The 19,877-nt window shown below is 38.6% G+C and overlaps 1 protein-coding gene across 8 annotated transcripts in view; it reads right to left on the bottom strand.

The window, feature by feature from the left end:
• Window positions 1–16,687, bottom strand: part of zmym4 (zinc finger MYM-type containing 4) — a 65,731-nt gene extending 49,044 nt beyond the window's left edge. For 4 of the 8 annotated variants that reach the window (XM_012956523.3, XM_012956525.3, XM_012956524.3 and 1 more), the window contains exons 1-2: window positions 15,933–16,095; window positions 3,679–4,152 (exon numbers count right to left, since the gene is read on the bottom strand). In XM_012956523.3, coding sequence (XP_012811977.1) covers window positions 3,679–4,152; window positions 15,933–16,080 — 622 coding nt within the window. In that variant the 5' untranslated portion in view covers window positions 16,081–16,095. 8 annotated transcript variants of the gene reach the window in all.
• Window positions 16,688–19,877: the final 3,190 nt, after the last annotated feature.

The following is a 19,877-nucleotide window of genomic DNA, read 5'->3' as shown; positions in this document are numbered from 1 at the left end:
GGCCGATAAGCTGCCAAATTGATCTAAGGGACAGATATTGGCAGCTAGAATTGGCCTATGTATGGCCAACTTAAGGCTTGTGGAACATGAAGGATTTTAAAGGGGTTGTTGACCTTAAAATTAACTCTTAGGGGGCGATTTACTAATCCACGAATGGATCGAAAGCGTCCAAATGCGTTTTTTTCGTAATGATCGGTATTTTGCGATTTTTTCCGTCGCCGTCGCAACTTTTTTGTAGCCGTTACGACTTGTGCGAATTGTCGCGACTTTTTCGTAGCTGTCGCGAAAAAATTGGAAAGGTTTGCCCGCCGTTTACTAGCGCTCAATACGAAAAAGTCGCGACAATTCGCGCAAGTCGTAACGGCTACGAAAAAGTCGCAACGGCAAAAATAGCAAAAAATACGAAAAACCCACAAAATGTTCGTTTCCAATCCGATTTTTTCCCATTCGGGATTCGGATTCGTGGATTAGTAAATCAGCCCCTAAGTATGACACAGAGCTTTATATTCTGAGACAACTTGCAATTGTTCTTAATTTTTTTTCCTATGGTTTTTGAATGATTTAGCTTTTTGTTCAGTAGATCTCCAGTTTGGAATTTCAGCTGGTATCTGTTGCCAGGATCCAAATAACCCTAGCAACCAAGAAGTGGTTTGAATAAGAGACTGGAATATAAATAGGAGATGGGCTAAACAGAAAGATAAGTAATAAGAAGTAGCAATAACATTGAAACTATAGTCTCACAGATCAATAGTTTTTGGCTGCTCAGGTGGAAAACAGCCATGGTCAGGTGCCCTTATATGGCTTTAATTACTTCCCATAGAGCTGAATAGGAAAAGCCCTGTCTGTATTAGAACTAACACTGACAGGTGAACTGCCAATTAGAAATGCTTAGGGGTGTTTTGTCTCTGCATCTATATCAGACAGTCACGTTTCGTGTTGGATGGCAAATCTTTCATGTAGTTTACAAATCAGATCTGTTCCATTATATTTTAGCACATGCAACTATGACCGACTTGTAGGATGCGTTCTGTCTGTCCAGCAGCATCCTACAAAATCTCCTGTGGAGTTTAGCCCTAAGCATTTCTAATTGGCAGTTCACCTGTCAGTGTTAGTTCTAATACAGACAGGGCTTTTCCTATTCAGCTCTATGGGAAGTAATTAAAGCCATATAAGGGCACCTGACCATGGCTGTTTTCCACCTGAGCACAGAAGACAAGACAGCATATGTGCCACAGACTTAAAGGGGAAGGAAAGGCTAAGTCACTTGGGGGTGCTAAAATGTTAAGCACCCCCAAGTGACTTGAATCGCTTACCTCGTACCCCGGGCTGGTGCCCCTGTTAGGAGAAAACCGCACCAGCCCGAGGCACCTGGGGCGACGCGCTTCCTCCTTCCGCCTTCATTTCGCTGCGACTCCGAGTCCGGCGCATGCGCAGTAGAGTGAAAAAGCCGACTTCTCTGTTAAAGTTCAGCTTTTCACTCTACTGCGCATGCGTGCAAAGAAGGAAGGAGGAAGCGATCGCTGCTACCCCGGGCTGGTGCTGTTCTCTCCATAAAGGGGCACCAGCCCGGGGTAGAAGGTAAGCGATTCAAGTCACTTGGGGGCGCCTAACATTTTGGCACCCCCAAGTGACTTAGCTTTTCCTTCTCCTTTAAGTAAACCTTTCTTGAAATGATGCTGAACCAACCAATATTCTAATTTAAGCATAGCTTCCAAATGTCCTGATTTTTGGGGGACAGTCCCAATTTTGACAGCTCAGCCTGCAGTCCCACATTCTTATTGATAAGTCCCTAATTTCCCTTTGATACACCAAAAAAGATACAAAGTTTCTAAAAACTAATTAAATAAGTAGGCTTTTGGCAGAGAGCCCAGAATACTCAAATACACCTGCACTTAGATACAATTGTAACTAATAAGATAAACAGGTAAACAGGTCTCATGGGGGAATTGAGACTTAAAAGGGAAATTTCACAGTCATTAGCAAAACTGTAAAAACACATAAAACAAGACTCCCAAACCTCCTGAAATGTGTTCAAACTTTATTTAACCTGCCAATTTTTGTAAAATGGGAGTGGTATTTAGGGGGTGTGGCCACAAAATGGGCGTGATCAAAAAAAGTCACCACGCTACGCACGCCATTTTTTTTTGTCCCTCTTTACATTTTTCTTTGAAAAAAAAAAAAATCACTCTACTGCTTCAAACTTAAGCTGAAACTATTAGGCTAGAGATTAATTTACAGAGCCTTACAATACCTGCAATTGGGTAAACAACATGACCATGCAGTACTGCTTTCTACATGTATTTGGGGTACAAGTAGCAGTCTAAAACAGGCTTCAGTAGCTATCACTTTCAAAAATGTTGATTAAATAGTGAAAAACATACAAGAGTTAAAAAAGATTTTAAAAAATTAATTTGTTTCATTCTCCTCAAACTCCACAAACTGTTAGTTAGGTCAGTGACCTAGATTGTCAATGTTTCATATGTTTCTCAGCAGCATAAGCAAAAGGTAGCTAATGTTTCCATTGTAATACATTTTAACAGGTGCCCTACCACAGACTTAAGTAACACTCAGAAGGGGGTTAAATCTATTGAGAAATTCTAACAGTTTAGAAGGCCAGCAACTTTCTGACTTAAGTGCTAGAGGGAAACATAGTGCATAATTTTAATAATGTACAAAAGAATTTGCACATAACATAAGCTAAGGTTCTCTTTATTGTCCTATGGAAGATAACTGTTCAAGTCTGCAAAAAAACACAAAATTCTATATTCTATCACCCTCTAAATATATGATTGCTGGACTGATACCTGTAAACAAACTAAAGATGTAACAAATGTATTATTTGTGTTTAGCCAAAACTAATACATACTAAATATCTGAAAAAAACACGGTCTTCAATTTTCCAGATTTAAAGTCACGTGACTAAGGATTTAGACAAATTCTGTTAAAACTATATAGCCTAAGCTATATTTCCAATTCGAGATTTTAACATTTTTCCATTTTTTTTCTGAGTTTATAAACTCACAAATTCAAGATTCTTGGAGTTTTTTTATTCAAACAAGTTTGCCTTAATAATAAATAAATCAAGCATTCGAAATGTGAAAAACAATCTCGAATTTCCAAATTTGAAAATTGATAAATAAGTCCTATATTATATGCATGAAAGACATTCCACGGGCCTAAATCTGACATCACTAGGGCTAGAACTAGGGGGTGCAATGATGGTGGTGGGGGGGCTAGGCACATACCTCTTATTTTGCTACCCCTAGTCCAGTTCCTTGAGCCCACATTGTTTACTTGGACCTTGTAGACAACACGTGCGAGTATGTGCCTGCACACGCACCTGCACCAAAGCAATGTTTCCAGGTGCAAGATTAACATTCAGATTTTTGAAGCATAGGTGCAGATTCTAGGCCTGCGCTTATCTGCAGGCTGGGAATATGTCCTGTGCGGCACTAGCTTAAGTTCTGAGGGATTCAAGAGGACCACCCTTTAAGTTTAGTGTGTTGTTTATTTAAGCGAATTTAAACTTCCCAATCAACATTATTTTATTTGGAATCTAAATAAATTTTTACCTTCAGTCCTAACAATTTAAATTAAGAGCCCCTGTAAAGCTCTGCTGAAAGCATATAAAGGAATTCTAAATCTATTTAGTCCATGAAAAAAGCTGAAATAATTTACCTGGTTTAGATCCAAAGCCACCAAGTAATCTTGAATCAGCTTCTCTGGAGAATATGCCTTCTCGTCCTGGCTCCTTATTTGAATAGGCCTCCTGGCTCTCTCTCTCTCTAGCCAGGCTAAAATCCTTTCTGATTGTTTGCAACATGGAGTCCTTGTTCAGTTGGGGAAGAAGATCCTTCAGCCTCAAGTTGTTGATATGAATTTCCCTTTCACTATCTGTCTCGTGTTCAGTTAGCGTCCTATCTTCTTCCATGCTCCCTTGGGAGCGTACTTTGGAGGAAGAGGGGCCCTTCAATATATAATCATGCTCATCCTCGTTTTCAATAACTGGAATTCCTGACAGAACCTCTGAGTTCATAAAATAGTTTTCATCCAACAGAGATTCATCTGGTACCTTTGGATTCTGCAGCTTGTATGGGATTCCTCTTAAAATAGGCCTCAGACTGTGATTAGTATCAGCATCCATTATTCCATCTATAATGAATATTATTTGGTTAATATTTTTATAGTCAAAGCAGTTAATTACAACAAACACAGTATCAAGTGTTTACAATATATTATAGGAAAGGGGATAACAAACTACTACAGAGATCAACTTACTTCATAAAACCTCATATGGAAACTCATAAGCAAATTATATATACGTTACAGTAAAGAAAAGTTAGCTAATGTATAGAATATCTTGGTAAAAGAAGAAATGATATAAAAAAAAAAGGTAAGAGAAAAAAAATAGCCAGGATTGGAAATGATTCCCTCCACATCTGATTTGGTGCCCAAAACATAAATTACCATTATCACTTCTCCAATGCATGAAACACACCATACAATTCTCCCTTATCATGCATTTATGGTGGGCTCTCAACCACTTTGGAAGTATATCTACCTTTTCAGCTATGAAAGAATTATCAGGCTCTAAGAGACCATGTCATGGGAATCAGAAAAGCTGTTTACTCTCTTCATTTCAATTTTGATATATGGCAAGGGCCACTATTTTCATGTGGCCCTTGCCCCAATTTTCTAATTAGGCCTTACGAGCTATTAGGAGGAAACATGTTGACAGTTGCATTGTTTAATAAATCTCTGATGTCTTTTGGAAGCAAGTGCTATGGACTAATGAAATAAAAATGGAACACAAACTTCACTACAATCCCCAAAGTTTTGTTTGGAGAATAAAATTATCATCCTTTGAAGAAAAAAAAAAAAAAACACCTTGTCAACTGTTCTCTGTTTTAAAGTTTCTGAAATAAAATGTAACTGTGCATTAACATTTCCAAATATGTTGTTTTTAAACACTGATCTCTGCATAATTTTATTTACTATTTTTTACTACTAAAACAAAATAAATATGTGATTTGAAGAGAGATGTCCAAACAAAATCAGACAGCAGCAATCTTTCAGTGTTGATAAATGGCGCAGAGGTCAGAACAGGTTATTTTAAGGGTCCCGGGTAGGACACAAGCATAGCTTTTTTAAAAGTGTCAGAATCCCAAAGTATATGCCTATATTATTGCAATCTGCTCATAACTGGACAGACAATTATTTGTTTATCTTCTCTACAATATATAAAAGATACAGCTAAGACTTAACAACCTCACAAGCAAAATCACCTTTGCACTGGCTCTGCACTGGCTACCTATACATTCTCACAGTAAATTTAAACTCACCCTTACCTACAAGGGTTCTTAGCAACCATGGTCCAACATTACATTTTCATGCACCTCCAAATCAACCACTTTGCTCATCTAACGACCTTAGACTTTCCTCCTCATATGAATACCAGAGCAGATCCCTGCCTGGGAAACACATTGCCATAGAACAGGGTTCCCCAACCTTTCTTACTCACAAGGCACAGTCAAATGTAAAAAGACTTGGAGAGCAACGCAAGCATCATAAAAGTTCATGAAGATGGCCAATAAGGGCTACGATTGGCTATTAGGTAGCCTCTATGCACACTATCAGCCTTCAGGTGGCTTTATTTGGTATGAAATCTTGTTTTATTCAAGCAAAACTTGCCGCTGATTCAGGAATTAAAAAAAAAACTACCTGGTTTGGAGCACTGAGAGCAACATCCAAGGAGTTGGGGAGCAACATGTTTCTCACAAGACACTGGGTTGGGGATCACTGCTTCCTGTAGCCTGTCATCTTCCACACATCACAATCTGCTCACCCATTATCTCCTCACTAGCAGTCATAACACTGACAATATTTCTCCAACATCCATTACCCACAGCTAAATATTTTTATCCCATGTGTCTCACTTATCCACACCCCATAGCTTGTAAATCTTTGTGGGTAAGGCCACTATTATATAATGTATCTGTTTATTTATAATTATGTTCCCTTATCTACAGAAGTGCAGATTATATTGGCATTTTATAAATATATGTAATAGTAAGTGTAAGGATAGTAACTTAGTATGTGACAAGTCTCTGCTTCTAAAAATATTCATTAAAAAAAAAAAAGGCATATTTTAACGCATCTGAGGAGTTGCTTTCTTTAACTTGCTAAGCTTACCTTTATCACTCTGGTTATTAACCCAGTAAAAGGCTCAACATCCTATACTGGGATAACCAGAGTTGCAGAAAAGGTTTCTGACAACTGTGGTCAGAATGCTCTATTATACAGATACATTACATAGCTGAATGTTAACTTAAGGAACCAATAACAGAATTTTTCATTGACTTACACTTTAGGTGGGATCTAAGAATTATAGTTTATCTTCCAAGGAGCTGACAATACAGACATATAAGGTTAATGCAAAAAAGGCTGATTTAAGATTAAATAAAATGCTCTGTAAATTAAAAAAAAAAAATCAAATGCACGCATCACCATTTTTCATATTAATGAGATTATCATGAACAACCACACCATTCTGCATACATTCCAATTTGCATTCACAACAGTTTCATGTATAAAATATAAATTTTGTAAATAATATACTTAGAATTTAAGTATGAACCCACTACATGCAAATATACAATCTGCTAAACATACCTAATGATTGGAAAATACTGTGTCTGTATATTATTTCTGTGTTTCCGTCAAATATATGCATACACCATTTTTTTTAACTTTAATGATCATGCTCACTCTTGCATGTGTTTCACATGAACATAGATTTTGTAATACTTTAAAATTGTATGTAAATACTCCTGCACTTTATATCTCAGCAAAATTCTGTATCAATGCAGGTATAGAAATCAGTATACAAACATAAAAGGAAAATATGCACCGATTTAAATATATTTGTATTCTAATCTCTACATTAAATAATGCGCTGTTTAATATAGAGTACAGAAATATACTAAAACATTTATCTGTCGAAATAGACATGCACATATTTCCAAAGAATATTTTCCAACAGATATCTGAATATGTATGACGGGCCGAGTTCCCTTCTTCTCAAACCAGCATCTCTTTAAATCCTCTATACTATTCCCTGTTTCTTACCGCCCGGTTAGCCCGGTGTCTATGTCCCGCCGCTCCGCCATGTCGGCCCCGGACCCGTCCAACTGCGGCACTCCGCAGGGGGGTTAGGGGAGGCGGTGCTCGAATAAACCATGACGGACGAAACAGGGTGATGGAGGAGGGCTTGTACTTGGTCAAACGTAAGTGACAACGTAAAAAAAATGCATGGCAGTTCCGCAAGAAGGTTTATATAAATAGAAGAAACTTTATTTTTTCTGAAAAAATCACAATGTTGTGGACCACATATCAAACAAAGACATGTTTGAGCCAACCCCCGTCAATGTTTATGAACTGGTTAAGTCCGGAGTGAAAGCTGAGGCGCACGCGCAAATTATTAGGGAGGGAAGGGTAGCAATACGCATGTGCGGGAAGGAGGGGATTGCTCAAGCGCAGAAATACGATTGTCCCTGAGATGTATTCTCTTAAAGGAACAGCAGTGTCTGAAAAAATTAAACCCTCCATTTTGTTTAATGTACCTCCCTCTAAAACAGAACCTCTACTGATCAAAAACATTATTCAATATTAGAAGATTTGTTTAAAGCAGGCATAACACTATGGACACAAGTTTTAGTATTATTAGTGTAATACATAACTATTGAGTCATAAAAACAAATTTTGAAAACAGAACAAAGGAAGAAAATAAGGGCAATGAACAAACTATAAACTCCAAAAGTATCTCACAAAGGAAATCATGTCAAATCCTTAATATCTGATCTTTAGCAAATTGTATAAGTGTCTGTCAGGCAAATCAAACCACAATTCCTGCTTTAGCACTTGGAGCCACTGCTGTGCTAAAATATTACACACATAAATATATTACATTACATATATATTATATTGGTTGTTTTGTAATATATAACTTTTTGTACATCACTTTCCAGTTCTTATAAATGCTGCCTCAAGATACAATACCATAAAGCTTATAATGTATTACAACAATACCACTCAGTAAGAACAATGTAGACATCTAAGCAACTAGTCCAGATTAAACATAGACCTTCCACTAGAATATTCTTCAATATAAAATGTATATTATCATCTCAATGCCAGGGTCAGCAGCGGTAGTAGTCAGACAGCTGCTTAACAGTGATGTTAGCTTTGCATTAATATCAGGTATAGCTTTGCTTTTTATTCAGGACTTCTGTTCCTCTTTCAATCTTTCATTCAAACCGCCTGTGTGCTTGTCCTAGGTAAACCCCTTACTACAAGATACAAGTTTAAATTCAGAGAGAAAAATGTAGACCAAATGCAAATTGTTCAAACATACCATCATGCTAAAACTTATATTAGTTATACAATACACATAAACAGAAGATATCAAAATTACCTGCTTGTATAGCCTCACACAATGGAATATTTTGCTGCACCAAGCCATCATAGCATGTCTTATTATTGAAAACAGATGCACCAGGCAATGTGCAGTAATCTATAACAAACAATCAGACTTTTCAATGTAGTTTCTAGTTGTTCACCTTCCAAACCCTTTATTCTGTTCAGTTGTTTTTTATATTGGACACCAGAAAAGAAATACATTTTCAGTTGTTTTCTTTTTTCTTTTTGACTGGTTTTCTCATGACTGTTTCACCTCATGTCTGCACCAAACTCTGGAACGGGGTGTCACTGACTCTGTAAGTGCTCTTACACGTGTTGTTTGTGCATTTGTTGCAAGTTTGATACACAGGTTTGAGTGCATCTAAACACATTAGTATAATCCCAAAGGTTCATTAAAGAGGATCTAAACATGTTTCTCTGAATATATATTAATTTTTTTATTTAAGTGAGATATTTGCAGTTTAGAATGCTAATGCCAGGCTTTTCACTTAATTGAGAATCAGTCTTAAAGGAACAGTAACACCAAAAAATTAAAAGTTTGTTAATGTAATTAAAATATAATGTTCTGTTGCTATGCACTGGTAAAAGTTGTGTGTTTGCTACAGTAACCCTACTATAGTTACATAAATAATCTGCTGTGTAGCCATGGGGGCAGAAAGATGGAGAAAAGGAGAAAAGGCACAGGTTACATAGCAGATAACAGATAAGCTTGGTAGAATACAATAGTATTTTATCTATTACCTGCTATGTGCCTGTGCCTTTTCTCCTTTGAATGGCTGCCCCCATGGCTACACAGCTTTGTTTATATAAACTTTCTGAGGCAAATACACCAGTTGTACCATTGCAGGGCAGCAGTACATTACATTCTAATTACTTTTATACACTTTCTTTTTTTGGTGTTACTGTTCCTTTAAAGAGATACTGACACCAGAAATGAAACCTTTTCTTTACATCTATCATAACAATGTCTTTGCATGCTGTTTATTATTTTGCCATAAAAGTATTTGTCTAATGCTTTTACATTACCTGTCTGATCCCCCATGTTCCTCTATGAGCAGGCTGCCATATTTGCACAGCAGTAGTCTGTTAGCATTAGAAGCTATAACTGACAAATCTCCCTGTTCGCGGGCGACTAATCTCCCCGAGTTGCCATCCCACCGGCGAAATGGCACACGCGGCTGAGCGATTTCGGCAAATCGCCGGAAATGCCTCGCAAGGCAACTTCGGCGATTTGCCGAAATCTCCTGCGCAGCGTGTGCCATCCCTCCAGTGACTTACATTTTCGCCGGTGGGATGGCAACTCGGGGAGATTAGTCGCCCGCGAACAGGGAGATTTGTCGCGGGCGACTAATCTCCCCGTGTGCCAGAGCCCTTAGGGCAATGACACATGGAGCTACTTGTGTCTAAAAAATGCCAGAAAATACCCCGCCATAGACAATACTAAGAAGGGCCTCTGCTAACACATGCGTAGAGACAATTATTACTATTGTTTACTTTGTAGCCGCAAAAAGTAGCTCCGTGTGTCATTGTCAAGGTTGTCGGGTACACTTGGGAGCAGATTTATCAAAATGTGAGATTAGAACTCAGGACAGAAAAATTCACCCACTTTATATTCATATTAGATTTTTAGAAGCATATTTATCAATGGGTGAAAGTTGGGTCTCACTGTTTGATAAACACACTTCTAAAACTTTTATAGGAATGAATAGGAAGTTGATAAATTGTTCTGTAGTTAGCTCTAATCTCACATTTTGATAAATCTGTGTACCTGACAATCTTGGCCTTCAAAAAAAGCTATACAGCTAAAGCCTGCCTAGCAGCATGGGCGTGTCTAAAACTGCTAACATCTATGATATGTAAATTGCAAAATACTAGAGAAACACTCTAAATAATATTACATAAATTCATTTTTTGGGTTTAGGTCCCCTTTAAAAGCAACTGTTAGAAAATAATGGTTGCTAAGTTTCCATAGATGCTGCTCAAAAATGTATCAGTTAATGTAGCAAAATGTAACAGTTCAGAGTCTGCACGAAGACTACTGAGTAGCCCGACAAACACCACAGAATAGCAAAATTAGAAGTTCAACTGTCAAAAATAAAAAAATAGAACGCAATTGAAAAAAGTCTTTATCTGTGGTGCAATAAAGTAAACAATCAGTAAACAACTGACCTGAAAAAAAGGCTTAGGGAGGTGACACACAGGCTCATACACACAGGCGTTTGTTTTTGCATTTAAGATGGATGTTTTAGCGCACCTAAAAACATTAAATCATGGATTCCATTATATTCTGTCTGGTTGTACACATGAGCGTTCAAAGTTGCGTTTTACTCCATTCGTGTTTCATCGTGTTTTTAGATGCAACATGCTGCATTTTCTTGCACGACGCACATTCATAGACAGGGCCGGATTTCTATCCCGTGCGCCCCGAGGCCGCCCCTGTGGGTGTCCCCCGTGCGCATGCGCGTACGCGCCCCCCCCCCAGTGCGCATGCGCAACGCGCCAGCTCCCCATTGCGCATGCGCGAACGCTCCTTTTAACTCCCATACGGAGCAGTGGGGAGAGGTCCTGACTGCTCCGTATGGGAGCCAAATTTAAAAATGTTCTTGCGGCGGGGCGGCATGCCGCCCCTAAACTTCTGCCGCCCTAGGCCCGGGCCTTTGTGGCCTCTCCACAAATCCGGGCCCGTTCATAGATCAGTAGAATACAGGATTGCATTTGGAACTGACAAAAACGCACTTAGCTGCATATAAACATAATATCTGTGTTCTTTCACACTCATTGTGCGTTTGTAAATGCATAAAAACTGCCCTTGTGCAAAAGTTCTTAAACTTGAAGCAGACTGATCATAACTCCTTGCTGATTGTTTGCTCTGGACATTGGCACCAATGAAAAAAACTCACTGGGGGTCATTTAGGAAAACTGGGCAAATTTGATTCTGGGCAGTAACTTATGGCAGCCAATTAGATGCATGCTTTTACTGTTTTACCTGCAGCTGGCTGACAAAAGCTAATCATGATTGGTTGCTATAAGTTACTACCAAGGTGCAAATTTGTCCAGTGATTTTTAATGAACCCCAGTGCTAGAAAAGGACCAGAAGTTTATTTATTAAAGGGGTGGTTCACCTTTATGTTAACTTTATGTATTGGCAAAATTTACCTATAGGTCATGTTGATGGTTTTTGGCAGATAGGGCTGCTTTTGTAAGAAATTGTTACTCGAACGTCCTAAACATGACTGTTTCACCAATCTGTCCCTTCTAAACCTGTTATAGCTTCTAATGCTATATAAATGGACTACTGCTACACAAATATGGCAGCCCCCTTTATAGAGGAACATGGGCAATGTAAAAGCTTTGGGCAAATACTTTTAAGGCAAAATTATAAATAGCATGCAAAACAATGTTTTGATAGATGTAAAAAAAAATGTTAATTTCTGGTGTATCTCTTTAAGCTGCCCTTAATAGACCGCAACCAAAAAAGTGATTAAATGCACAGCTAGCGAGCTGTCAACCCCAGAAGACTGTCTCCTGGCAGATCACTGTAGTATACAGAGCATGGCGCCAATGTCCTGTGGGTGTGTGTTGTTTGATGTCATTGCGCATTGCTCACTACACCTGCGCAGTGACAATTCAGGAGATATTTAAGCCCATCAGGAGACTGGGGGTGGGCGGGATTTTTCAGGACACTCACAATTAATCTGGGGAATTTGACAGCTCTGGGCTTGATTTTTATATTTGCTCTAATCCACTATTACAAATTATTTTACTCAGGCCTTCTCATATCATTTGTTCAGCCTGTCAAAAAAAAAAATTGGATTTAGTCTCCTACACATGCAAACTGTGTTAATGTGGGATCTAAATGATGCTCTTTGTATCAAGCCATAAAATATTACAGGTGAAAAAAATAAGAACAAAAGTGAGGTAAAACAGAAAAAACAGCTACAGAATAAAAAACGGAAATTTTTAGAAAATTGAGTTTAAGTGTAAGCAGGATTTAAATAAATGTATAGAAAATATATTTTTCAATGGGGTACATTGCCTATCAAAAAGTAACACGTTACCCAGCATTGAAATTAAGGCAATATACCACATCTAAATAAGGAGTTGGACACTAATCACAGCAGATGCTGGTAGAAAATAGGAGAACACCAGATGGGATAATCAATCTCTCCAGCTCCAACACAAAGACACACAATTTACAGGTCAATAAGATATTCACCTCATCTGAATATCTGGCAACCAGCGAGAGAGTAGGGTGTTTTTTGGCATTACATGTCACCCAGCAAAAGGTTCAGTTTCTCTAAATCCATTAAACACTCTAAATCCAATGGACACTCAGTCATAGTGAATCTACTTGTACACCTGCTACAAACAACATTTAACATGTGAGTTAAACTGATTGACTATGGCATATGCATGATGAAATGTTGTTGAAAACTACAAATGAAAAACTGCATACAAGCGTATATAAATACAACTAGGGATCATTTATTAATACTGGGCAAATATGCACCTGGGCAGTAACCCATGGCAATCAATTAAATTTTTGTGTTCATTGTTCTACTTGCAGTTGTCTGAAAAAACAAATTATTGGTTGCTATAAGTTACTGCCCAGGCGCAAATTTGCCCAATGCTAATAAATAAGCCCCATGCATTATATGCTAGTTACAATTAGGGATGTACTGAACCTACACATTTTTGTATTCGGTCAAAAACTAAATTCTCAGCAAAAGTTTCAACTAAAATAACTTGGACAAAATCCAAACAAAAATATTAAACTGAAAAAGAATGGTTGTCCTCACTTATCCGGTGCTTTAAATTTACATTATTATGGATCAGCAGAGCTCTAAGTATTTGGCTAAATCTGAACCCTGAACAAAGGGGTGGGATTGGTCAGAATCCCTAAACAAATCCTGGCGCAGATCTGCATCAAATTTAGTTGGGTTATTTAACATATTTGTGGTTGTCTGGGTCACTAAAAAACAGACTATGAGGTGTGCATTTTCTATTGCTTATATTTGTGTTATTGTCCTTTACTGTTAACTTCCATTCTGATGAACTGCTGTGGGTTTGTTATTTTTTTTTTTTTTAATTTATGCCAATATGCAAATAAATATTAATATTAGGCTCTGGATTAGATTTGGTAAAAACTGCTTAGAAAAAATTTGCTTTAATCCTGCAAAATCCTATGGATAACCAAGTAACTTTACTACAATTAAAAACTAAAATAGACTTGGCAGGCTAAGGTCTAATGCCTAGGGCAGCTCTGGACCTAAATACAGCCCTAACTTTAAGCATAAATCCATGCTGATTACTAAATGTGACCAATTCTTTGCAATTTTAAAAAAGATTTTGCGTAATTTAGGTGGGTCATTGGGGACTCCATGTCCCGCTTCTTTCTTCTACCACTTTTAACAAGTAGGACAGCTCCTACTCTTATAACAGGAACACCCCTTTGTTTTACCTAAATGTTACAAAGTTTGTGAGGGAACACCAACTGGAGGGAGTGAAACTTGACTTTCGGAATGGGGGGGGAATGTGTGGCCATTAAGCTCCTCCCCCCCTTAACTTTGGCTGGAGGATTGGGGATAAAGGGACCCCCCTAGCCCTGAGACGAAGGTGGTTTGAAGACCCTTGCCCCCTGTGGGCCTTTTGGCCAGGGATAAAGGGTCTCTCCCAAAGCCTTGGCAAGGGGAAGGCTAAAGACTCTCTATCATAGCAAGCTTTTTGCCCGGGTGATGTGGAGTATTTTGGGACTCTATTTTACACCCTATAGGGCATGTGTGTGTTTTAACTGCACTTATGCACTTTTAAATTTTTTTGATTGAAGCACTTTGCTCAGGCTTGAAAAAGCTGCACAGACTCTGGCACAGGAAAAAAGGAGACAACAAATCTTGTGTTTCTTTTGATAGAGGACTCAGGGCAGGATTTCTGAGTGCTTATGGCTGTATTTACATAGACCATTCTGATAAAGCTTACTTAGTTTTTACCTTTCCTTTAAACGGAGAAAGCTTTTAGGGCTCTTTACTCAGGTATGTTAATGCTTTCTGCAGAATATAGTGTTCTAGGTGGCACTAATGTGGCAAATCTATTGGCAGTAAAATTCCAAAATTACTTTCCTTCTCCTTTAAGGATCCTTGACCTAGTCAATCGATTACTGATATGGCTAAAGTTGTCAGTGCATGCATACTATCTTGCATTAACAAAAGCTGGTATTGAAAAAGTGCTCTGCCTCTTAACAGCCTAGAACAGCTAAAAAACAACTAGGCATGTGATAAAATGTATAAGAAAATGTACATTCCCCCCCCCCCCTTTTTTCCTTTCTGTACCCCTCCCCATACATGCAAAATTCAAAATTAAAAAAAAAAAAAAAAAAAAAAAAACTAGGCTTCTAGATTAAACAGCATTTGGATAATGATCATACATTGAGAGTGCAAAAGGATTTTAATATTTCTTTATCTACTTAAGGCAGATCGCAGCAACGCACATTCACTTTTTCAAAAGTTTTATATTCCCAAAATGCAAAGAAACAAAAAAAAAGTATTAGTTTAACGGATTCTTAACACAAGGCCAATAAATATCAAATAGTTAAAAACGAAAGCAGAATTTTATCCAGAACAAGTAAAAACATTTCCTTTGAGAGGTAAAATTATGATTGCACTGTGTTTTCTAGTCAGATTAGACAACTGACATTCTCTGATGGCAAACATATTTGCTATTGGTGTAGTTAGCATTTAAAGCATCACAGCTTTTCCCCATGCCCATAGAAAACAGATGCCCATACAGGCAGGAGTTTGAAAGCAGCAGTTCATCCAGACAAATGCTCAGGTGCCATGAACCTAAGGGATGATTACCTACAACTTACAGCAGCCAACAACAAATCATGAGAATTGTAGTTCATCAACAACTGTAAAGCAGCATCAGTCTCCACAACCAAATATAGACATCACGCAATTGCTTTATGTCCTAGCTATCTGTAACACACACAGTTCTATAAGTGAGGACCAATGAGGATATATATATATTGTTTTGCTTTATTATAATCGACAATACTCCTTCAGTCACGTGGGACAAATGCCACGCCTCTCATTGATAGAGAACACATGCTCCCTGCTCTTCGGATAGTAGTTCCACAGAGATGGAACTACTGGTATACTAGAGCACATCCAATCTACCCAGCTGTTGTTGTGCAATGTAACTGCGTGTTATTATTTAATCACCGCCCACAGCACCAGATATCATTTCCTTAGTAGCTAAAGAGCGCTAAATGTTCGTGGGCGTGGGGCTTCTCGTAGGTACAACTACATTTGCGTGTATCAGCCAATACTGTGCTTTATTTATGAAGGGGTTTGTATTCTTCAAATAACTCACGTATCCCTCCCCCATCCCGCCTTATATTCTCAAAACACAATATTTCCGCCTGCTGTCTACGCTTCCTCATACTCCCGGTATCTTACCCCAACTTCTGCAGACAATGCTTTCCTTCCGGTGCTCCCGGGTTTCAGGCCCAGCCCTCCCCACGCACCGGTGTGCGACGTCATCTTCCCGCGAAACTGTCTCCACCAATCCGCGACGAAATTGGTGAAACTCATGTGGGCTGCACATCCTTCAATGGCGCCGCAGGGAAAAGAGCACGTGTTCAAACCTGTTCCAGACAAGTTTCCTAAGGTCTGGTGGTGTCCAAGGCTCTGATTCAATTATCTTGCAAGAAAATTGCAAAGTTTTCTTTTTTTTCATCTTTCAGATTGTTAGCTTAATGGGCTATATATATATATTATATTTAAATAAAGGCAGTAACATATGCTGAAGTAATGGGTATATCCATTGTGTTGGAAAAATAAAATTGGAATCAAACAGTAAATGTCACCTAAGCATAAACAGATGTACTGACTAACACAAAGAACAGGCAGAAAGTATATCAGCTCATGCCATTTATATTAAACTCCCTTTAAGGGAGTTTAAGTCATGTAATGTGAATTTTGAAACATAGAACATCTTACTCAGAGCTGTATTGGCACCAAAGACCTGACTAAGACTGTAGCCTGGCACCCTGCCTGCCAACTTATCACCCTTCCCTTTACCCCAGTTCTGCCTCCCCCAGGTTCACATGTCCCTCTGGCTCTCACTCACCCAGATTTAACAGCTCCTGGTTATTTTTCCCCTTCTGATTGCGCTCGCTTCTGCTGCTTCTCACCATTAGTTATGGCTGATATTTTATTTTTGTAAAAGGAGATCTCTTTTTACAGGAGATGTGTTATGGCCAAATCAGCCATTTTAGTATACATGTATGTCTGATTTCAGAGGGTTTTAGTGATAAGTCCTAACCTCAAAAGGAGTTAATAACTGGGTTAGCATAATTAGCACAACTGGCTTATATACTTTTGACGGGTGCACATATTCTAAAAACCCCAGTGATCATAGATAAATAGATACAATGGTTTTGTTTTATTCCTCTTGTAAGGCAGATTTAAAGACCCCTTAGATTAAAGTTTTGCACTTTGGAACAATAGCCTGCTAAATACTTTTTTAATACAATGGAATGGAGTCATCTGATTGGTCAGTACAGGTACTGCTTTGTCATCCTCCAGAACCATGGAGTGAGGCAATCTGATCAGTCAGATGGGAGGTGTGCAATGTTCCCTGTAATTTTTTTGTCGGCTATGTGTGCAAAATATTTCTTTTGTGCGCACAATTTAAACACGTGGGTGCATTTTTGAAGGAGAACTATACCCCCGGGAGCTAAAAGCCCCCTTAACTAGCACTGCCTTGACCCCCCCTCACCTCTCCCTTATTGCATTGTTCCTAAGTTTAAACACTGTCCCTATCGCTAACCCCTAGCTAAAAATGCGGAGTAGCGCAGCAGCATACCTGGCTGACATCTTCCTAGCAACTGAAGACACTTTGGGTCTCACCGCTGACACGGACCCTGCTTGCGCATGCGCAGTTGAAGCTGATTTCCTGCTGAGAAACTTGCCTCAGGCTGCAGCGCTAGTGCTACCAATCCTCTGAACTTATTGATATTGGGGGTTTGTAAATTTCGTTTTTTCAAAGTCGTGCAAAGTTTCCTCCTGAAAAAGAAGTGACGCATATGCTTTTCCACTGGCGATTCACTTGCCAGTGGGAAGGCATTTTGGAGAGTCACCCACGGTAGCCGAGATCTTCCCCTGGGCCATTGCCCTAAGACTAAATGCAGGCAGAAAGATAAGTAATGGCCTTATTTATCAAGTTTCGAGTTTGTGAATTCTTGAATATCTCAAATTGAAAATATGGTTGACTTTGCCTAGAACAACTCCCATTCACTTTGGTATAAACTCACAAGCTTTTAGATAACAAAGTTTTACATCTGAGTTTTTGGGTCTTTTGTACTTCAAATTTGTGAACCATAAACTTGAATTGTAAAAAAAAAATCAAATTTTGAACGTTGATAAATCACCCCCTAAGTCTAGAGACTTTTTAGAGTATTTTATTATTATTATTATGAAAGACTTACTTATCCTTTAATATAAAACATTTTTACCTGTACAGCAGTGCTGTCCAACTTCTGTGGTACCATGTAGGCCAGCATTTTGCTGCCCTCTTGTTTTCCTACTGTGACGTGAGTTCTCAGCATTCCTGTAATTGACTTCAAGTTAAAGGAACAGTAGCTCCAAAAAATGAAAGAGCTTTAAAGTAATAAAAATATAATGCACTGTTGCCCTGCACTGGTAAAACTGGTGTGTTTGCTACAGTAACTCTAATATAATTTATATAATAAGCTGCTGTGTAGCCACGGGGGCAGCCATTCAAGCTGGAAAAAAGGAGAAAAGGCACAGGTTACATAGCAGATAACGGATAAGTTCTGTAGAATACAATAGTGTTTTATCTGTTATCTGCTAAGTGCCTGTGCCTTTTCTCCTTTGAATGGCTGCCTCCATGGCTACACAGCAGCTTATTTATATAAATTATAGTAGACTTTCTGAAGTAAACACACAACTTTTACCAGTGCAGGGCAGCAGCACATTATATTTTAGTTACTTTTATACACTTTCATTTTTTGGTGTTACTGTTCCTTTAAGCTATAGTACCATGGAGCAGACTTTTAAAACACTGAATAAGACCTAAGATCCTATGGCAGTAGGGGTCAGATAGTGGCTTAACTATGGGGCTGATTTACTAACCCACGAACGGGTCGAAATGAGTCCGATTGCGTTTTTTTCGTAAAGATCGGTATTTTGCGATTTTTTCGTATTTTTTGCGATTTTTTCGGCGTCTTTACGAATTTTTCGTTACCAATACGATTTTTGCGTAAAAACGCAAGTTTTTCGTAGCCATTACGAAAGTTGCGTAAAATCTTGCGATTTTTCATAGCGTTAAAACTTGCGCAAAAAGTTGCGCTTTTTTCGTAGCGTTAAAACTTACACGAAACTTCGCACCTTTTAAGTTTTAACGCTACGAAAAAGGCGCAACTTTTCGCGTAAGTTTTAACATAGTTACATAGTTACATAGGGTTGAAAAAAGACCTGTGTCCATCAAGTTCAACCCATCCAAGTAAACCCAGCACACTTAACCCACACCTACCAATCTATACACTCACATACATACACTATATATACAACCACTAGTACTAACTGTAGATATTAGTATCACAATAGCCTTGGATATTCTGATTGTTCAAGAACTCATCCAGGCCCCTCTTAAAGGCATTAACAGAATCTGCCATTACCACATCACTAGGAAGGGCATTCCATAACCTCACTGCCCTCACCGTGAAAAACCACCTACGCTGCTTCAAATGGAAGCTCTGTTCCTCTAATCTAAAGGGGTGACCTCTGGTGCGTTGATTGTTTTTATGGGAAAAAAGAACATCCCCCAACTGCCTATAATCCCCTCTAATGTACTTGTACAGAGTAATCATGTCCCCTCGCAAGCGCCTCTTTTCCAGAGAAAACAACCCCAACCTCGACAGTCTCACCTCATAGTTTAAATCTTCCATCCCCTTAACCAGTTTAGTTGCACGTCTCTGCACTCTCTCCAGCTCATTAATATCCTTTTTAAGGACTGGAGCCCAAAACTGCACTGCATACTCAAGGTGAGGCCTTACCAGGGACCTATAAAGGGGCAAAATTATGTTCTCATCCCTTGAGTCAATGCCCTTTTTTATACAAGACAGCACTTTATTTGCTTTAGTAGCCACAGAATGACACTGCCTGGCATTAGACAACTTGTTATCAACAAAAACCCCTAGATCCTTCTCCATTAAGGATACCCCCAACACACTACCATTCAGTAGATAGTTTGCGTTTATATTATTTCTACCAAAGTGCATAACTTTGCACTTATCAACATTGAACCTCATTTTCCAGTTTGCTGCCCAGTTATCTAATTTTGTCAAATCGCTCTGCAAAGCGGCAACATCCTGCATG

Source organism: Xenopus tropicalis, chromosome 2 (genome assembly GCF_000004195.4).
Source record: "Xenopus tropicalis strain Nigerian chromosome 2, UCB_Xtro_10.0, whole genome shotgun sequence".
Taxonomy (NCBI): domain Eukaryota; kingdom Metazoa; phylum Chordata; class Amphibia; order Anura; family Pipidae; genus Xenopus; species Xenopus tropicalis.
Note: the sequence above shows the minus strand (reverse complement) of the source record. Positions and strands in the feature narration are given on the sequence as shown.